Below are 6,464 nucleotides of genomic sequence, written 5' to 3' on the forward strand. Positions count from 1 at the left end.
GACCAACTATACTCATTTACTGAGTTTTGTACTCTTTTTTCACAAACCGTACTCTTTTCAAATCCTGTACTCTGAAAGTACTCATTTGGATAATTTTATACTCATTTGTATTTCTAAAACATTTTTTTAGATTATTTTATTTCAATTTTATTAATTAAATATATTCATTCAATTTTATTAATTAAATAGTAAAATTGAATGGAAAGAAGTTTCTTCAGCAGTCGAATTCGTAATGAAGGAAGTAAAAGACAATTTTCTCTTTGAAGAAATTCAAAGAGTAAATTTATATTTAAATGAAGAAAAATTGAAGAAATGGAACGATGAGTAAATAGAACTTGACAAAAGATGGGTAGAAATCTTTCGGCATTTTAGAGTAGAACATATCCCACATGAAAATTTAAGTTTTAATAGAAATTTCCTTATTTTGTAATGATTATTGGAGCAGTGAGAAGTCGCAACTTTCTGTAAAAACATTATCTGTCGTCTTAACAGTCAAATTTAATATGCAAAATGAAAGTTGTTCGGATGTGGCTACATTATTAGACGAACATCCTCATCTAGCAAAAAAATCCACTCTGAAGTTTTTATCGTTTTTTCTTCTTTTTTGTCATCTATGAAATACTTGCAAAGTGTACTCCTTTTGAACAAAAAATAGTTGGTCGCCTTACATTTTAGTCACGTCACTATACAGGATATTTTTCCAATTTGGATTGAACTTCCCATTACAATTAATTTTAGAAACCTTCAATCGATCATTTATATATTTTTTTCTTAGGTTTGAAACTTTTCTAGTAATAGTATACTTCTATTATTGACAGTTAGGTCAGTCATTTTTTTATATTAGATTATGTGTTGGATCTTTTTGTGGTTGTCTTCCAATCCGTTTATCAAGTCTATGGTTCATTTTCGTCTCTTTCCTCCCGTTTTTTGTGGTTTATTGTTAGGTGTTGTTCTTTTAAAATTTGAGCAATGATATTTATTTATTCATCAAGTTTTATTTAATCGAATGAAACTATTAACATATTTACAACGCAATAAATAATTTATTTTAAACAGTCGTTTTTATAAAATTATACTCTTATTATTTTGACCATAAATGTATATAATGTTAGTAAGTAATTTAGTAGAATAAGAGTATGTACGAAAAAACTTTTAAATTTTTGATTATTTATTTAATTAAACTAATTTAATAATTTCATTTTATAATGTAATATACGGTGCTGAATAAATATTTTAAATTACATTTTCTGATTAATGTACACGCATTAAATCCTATTAAATTTTAATAAAAGAAAGTAAACAATGTGACTGTACCTTAAGCGTGTCACACTATTTATGAATATGCACTTTTTGTTTACTATAATAATGTACATAACAAATAAATATTTCGTTTTTTTGTTAAGATAGATTTTGTTGATCCAAGGATTGCCGTCGTGGCATGATTTCTGGAAAACTATTCTAGAGTTTAGCCTGAAATTTTAATGTTTCCACAGTCTGATAAACTAGACTGGTGTCTTGTTAGTTCCCACAATCCCCTTTCTCAAAACTTTCGTTACTCAACATCCTGTTGAGGTCCTGCTTTATCTGAAAATCCTCTTTTCGCCAAACTTTGCTTCTCCAACCCTAAGTAATAAAACAATAATCATAGTAAAAAAGTTTCTACACGGATATTGAGGTGCTATTTTAATATGCATGTGTAGTTGACACCACTAAAACATTTGCGAATTTTACAGCAGTAAACTAACATAATCTATTTTGTTTAATTAAATCTAGTGGAATTTAAATACGGATACAATTCTAAAAGTGAATGAGTTCTACAATAAATATCCCCGGTAATGGCTAATAGTACACTGGCAGCATATGTTCACGACTGGAGATTTATATGAAAAATGTGCTAATGCATCAAGTGGAACTAAAAATCCTGTTCAGATGTAATGCAGATATGCACGTGAGAACCGCATACAATGAATTCTTTATTTTCTTCTTTGTTTTCCTCGCAACACATATTTATTTATGACTTTATTAAAGGATATAGCTTAACAGTTGCTATATTTTTGAACGAGGAGTTTATTTTAAATATATAATAATATATATTTTATTATAAGTGAAAAAGTGAATTAAGGAATATATGTACGAAAATATAATTGGTATTATTAAAGCAGTTGTTATTCAAGACATGCAACCAAACAAAATCCTGTTTACTTGGGATTTTATTATTTGCTTTTGGTATTCTCTGCTAAAGTTACAATCCTGCAAAATTAATTTAACCCACAGAAAGGATCGAGAACAATGCGGAGTTATTTCCCTTTGTGCCGTTTTCATAAATAATATTAGAACTAGTTTTTCATGAAATTGAAAAAGGATTAAACCTTTCCATTCAATATTCAGCTATTTCCATTTAAACTCAGGCGTACATATATAAAAAGTCAATAACTGCGGAATAAAATTTCCCTGGAGCGCGTATAAAATCCATATACATTTTTATAAAACCTAGCACATAATCGATCATTACGTTATCAGCAGAATGGGTCAGACACCAAACAATTTTATGTTGTTCGAAAATAAATATAGGAAATAGAATTAACAATATCTAAAATTATAATTATAATCTTTTGTTTTGCGAAAAGAAACATACTATTTAATAAATATACCGTATATCTTTTTTGCACACCAATATCCGTTAGATCTTATTAACATGTTAATCGCATTTCCTCTTTGCATAATTTCTTTAATAATTACGTAAAAACATGGAAAATTGCTATAAAAGAAAATGTTCCAATGTGAAAAACAAGCCACTCTACTTCCCTAATAAATATTTTAGTAATAAAGCTTTCATAATCGAGTACTAGCTGCATGTATCCTTATCTTAATTGGTAAATATTTGCATATTTATCGTTTGGAACAAACTGACGCTGAATCAAATGTTTAGTACCTAGACAGACATTGGGCGAAGTGATAATGAAGATTATTGTTTTAGTTGGATAGTCATGTAGAAAATTGTTTTGATAAAGAATTAATATGAATTTGTGTGTTTTTAATTATTAGCCGACAAAATTAAAAAATTGTTGATTTTTTTCAATACCTCTTGGTGTTATTTTAAAGAATTTTATAATTGCGTTTATGAGTATAATTCACTAATGTAGTACAGATAGATAAACAAACCGTTAATATGACAGTTGCCAATTAATTGTTTGCGATCCCGCATAAGAAAACGCTGCGGGACCGCAACCCGGGGATTGTTTATTAACGCGATTGGAGACGGTGCAGAATTAAAATTTAAAACTGCGAGAGATGTAACATGTAAACCGCTATCTTATCCAGGTGATTTAGGTCCAGCAGTTAAATACGACAAGGCACATGGTGGGCGATGGGCGTCCATACCACACCTCACTATTAGTGCGGATGTCTTGCGTTAAGCACATCTTATTACGGTCAGGAACAACCACCACTGGCTTGTAAATTGGGCCGCTGCTCCTTATATATCGCCACTCTTATCTGCTATTGCTTTGTGTCTCCTGTTTTCTACTATGTGTCGGTTTACTTTCATAAATCCCGTGGGGCTTAAGGATCCGCTGCTACAAAGCGGGGGTCAAATGTTAAAATTTATTTTACAAGCCTTAATGGCTTCAGATATCCCAGAATTCTCCCACCGCCATTATTTTTAAGAACTAGCTTGTATTACAATTGATCATTAATAAGTTTTACTTACTTTTGGGATAGTACTACACGTATTCAAATTGGCATGCATGTATGAAAAGTACATTTTCAAGGAAAAATTGTGATGGTCAAATTACTTTACTGCCGAAGGTATCAGTTTACAAAATATCAAGCGCATTAAGAAGATATCTGCTGGGATAAGGTTTATAAATTTGTCGTTTTGCAATTGACCATTTGCAAGTGATTAACCTTAATGGCCCGCATATCTGCTGGGTAAAAGCAATAAATAGAATGCAAATCTTGATAACGAGACTGATTTGCAGTACACGAGAAAGCTTCACACATCGCTACCCTCCTCGCTGGTTAAACCAACGACAAAGTGGCTAAAGAATCACATTAATGTAAATTGTGCTAATAAAGGTAAAACTATATAATTGATGTGTTTTTTAAATTTAGTGTAAACAATGTTAGAAAATACATAAAAGAAATTTTAATTTAAATCACAATTTTACTACGAATTTCTTTTATTAATGTCACCTAAACAAAATATTTGAATTGATGATTTCGAAAAGAAATATATATTAAATTAGGCGCATTTTGTCATTCTTGATTAAAACAAGAATAACGATGCACCTAAAGCAACCGAAACACCCGTGCAATAAATCAGAGATGACTATTAAAATTGGAAACCGTAATCAGTGCTGCGTGTGACTTCTGTTTTTCCATTGAAGCAATTTCGAAAGCTACCGATGGATTTCAGATTGTAATATCGGCATTTTGACGTATGTTTATGTGGCAATTAAAAACAGATAACTGAAAAAGGTTTCGATTTTACAACGAGACAAATTACATCCATATATCACGTTTTATTACAAGTTGTTTGTTATGCAGCGTCCTTCATTCCAACTTTAAATTAAAATGATATTGAAATATTGATCATCTCAACGGTTTAACAAATAGACATTGCCAAAATTTTCAACAATCTAAAAATAAAATAAAGTTAAGGCATTGCAATTTTCATCCAATATACTTACTTGAAGCATACTTGATTAAAGGGCTGAATAAAATTGTATCCGAGACGTGTTCAGTTAGATTTCCATATCAAAGTATTCGATCAGTAGAAAGTTACTTAATTATATATAATGACGCGAAGCCAATGCTTCTTTGTAAAGGAAATCCCATCATGATTACGCGTTTATAAACTCTATCAAGTATATAGAAATTGGTATTTCACATCAAAATTGCGAAGATTTTGCTTTGCTTTACATAATTTAAATTAACCATTTAGCATTCTAACTAATAAATTCATACCGGCGTGCATATACATACCATGGTGATAGGCTTTAAATTTTAAATACTGGACTAAATATCCAAATCGTATTTAACTTCGAGTTGTTTTCTCCACATTTCCATCCAAGCGATTATTTGCAACGTACAATTGTGGTCATGTACTTCACTCTCCAGCAAACCCTTTTTGATGCATTTTTGGACTTCGTCAATCAAGTAAATGAAAGCTACAGTTCGGCTTACAGTTTTTTCTCCACCTGGTAACTTGAATATTTCCTCTCTTCCATTCGGTAAAATAACTTTAGTTGGGAACCAAAAATGTGGAATTCTAATGGTGCCTTCTGTACCGACAATAATAGCTTCATTTGGTAAGTCGACTTTGGTGTGGACCGATATATCAACCGTTTTACCTTCGGGATAATGAATAATACAACTGGCGGATTCGTCAACTGATTGAAGACCTAAATGTCCGGTAGTTATTACTTTCATCGGAATTTGGTCTTTAAATAAATTTTGTTGGAATGTTAATCCGTACAATCCGAAATCCATAATCGATCCTTTATACATACTTTTTAGATCTAGGTTTCTTCTATTGTACATACTAAGTCCGAAGGTTACCTAAAATTTGATAAAATTCAAAATGTATTGAAATTGCTTACAAAATTGTTTTATGTTTTTTTATATGCACCTGAACAAACATTAGTTCCCCAATAATGTTTTCTTCAATGATCGTGTCAAGAAACTTCCAGGCTGGAAAAAATTTTGTCCACATAGCCTCTATCAAAAAAACTCTTTTCATTTTTGCTAAAAGAGTAAGTTCCTTTGCAGTTCTTTTGTCATAGCTCAGTGGTTTCTCACAAACAACATGCTTTGAATTGTCCAACATTAATTTACAAATTTCGTAATGCAAACCATTATGGACTGATACATAAATAACGTCCACGTCTCTATCTTTGGCTAGTGACTCGTAACATGGGTAACCCCTTTCCACATGATAAAGATTTCGGAATGTGTCGGAAGTCTCTTGATTTGAGGAACCTACAGCAAATAAAATGTGCTCCTCGGTAGGAAATGTTTTCAAAGCCTGGGCGAAGTCATGACTGGCTCTGGAACAACTTGCTATTCCCCAACGAAGTACCATTTTCACCACGCGCTGATGTTGTTATTGACTATAATTTTACTTAATCTCAAAAGATTACCGCGCCCCGTTTTTAAGAAAAAAAAAAAAAAAAAACACAAAAAAGAGACGTGAAGTGAAAGTGTTTAAAAACGTGACATTTGACAACTGCGAATGCCAAAATTCTCTCAAAATAGCTCCGATAGTATTTGTGAATCAATTGATTAACTATTCCCATGCTTCATCACAAAAATATTAATTAAGGGAGCCAAAATTGTTTTAGCCTAACTTCGTCGTCGTTTTGTTGGCAAATTATCAACAACTAGAAGTTTTAATTAGTAAAAAAATGAGTTTGGAATTTTTAATTAGAATGGAGGCTCTATAATTGACCCGCTCGTTATTT

The 6,464-nt window shown here is 31.2% G+C and overlaps 1 protein-coding gene across 3 annotated transcripts; it reads right to left on the minus strand.

Moving 5' to 3' along the window:
• Positions 1–4,163: 4,163 nt before the first annotated feature.
• Positions 4,164–6,208, minus strand: LOC109599880 (trans-1,2-dihydrobenzene-1,2-diol dehydrogenase). 3 transcript variants are annotated; one of them, XM_049965765.1, is made up of 4 exons: positions 5,633–6,208; positions 4,987–5,562; positions 4,531–4,640; positions 4,164–4,470 (listed from the first exon to the last, which is right to left on the minus strand). In XM_049965765.1, exons 1-2 carry the CDS (start codon positions 6,083–6,085, stop codon positions 5,020–5,022), a joined length of 996 nt encoding a protein of 331 aa, XP_049821722.1. In that variant the 5' UTR covers positions 6,086–6,208; the 3' UTR covers positions 4,164–4,470; positions 4,531–4,640; positions 4,987–5,019. The 3 variants fall into 3 exon arrangements, with proteins under 3 accessions (XP_049821722.1, XP_049821721.1, XP_049821720.1); XM_049965764.1 differs by having other exon boundaries at positions 4,703–5,562; XM_049965763.1 differs by having other exon boundaries at positions 4,692–5,562.
• Between the last annotated feature and the right edge of the window lie 256 nt (positions 6,209–6,464).

The sequence above is a fragment of the Aethina tumida genome, chromosome 3, assembly GCF_024364675.1.
Source record: "Aethina tumida isolate Nest 87 chromosome 3, icAetTumi1.1, whole genome shotgun sequence".
Taxonomy (NCBI): Eukaryota; Metazoa; Arthropoda; class Insecta; order Coleoptera; family Nitidulidae; genus Aethina; species Aethina tumida.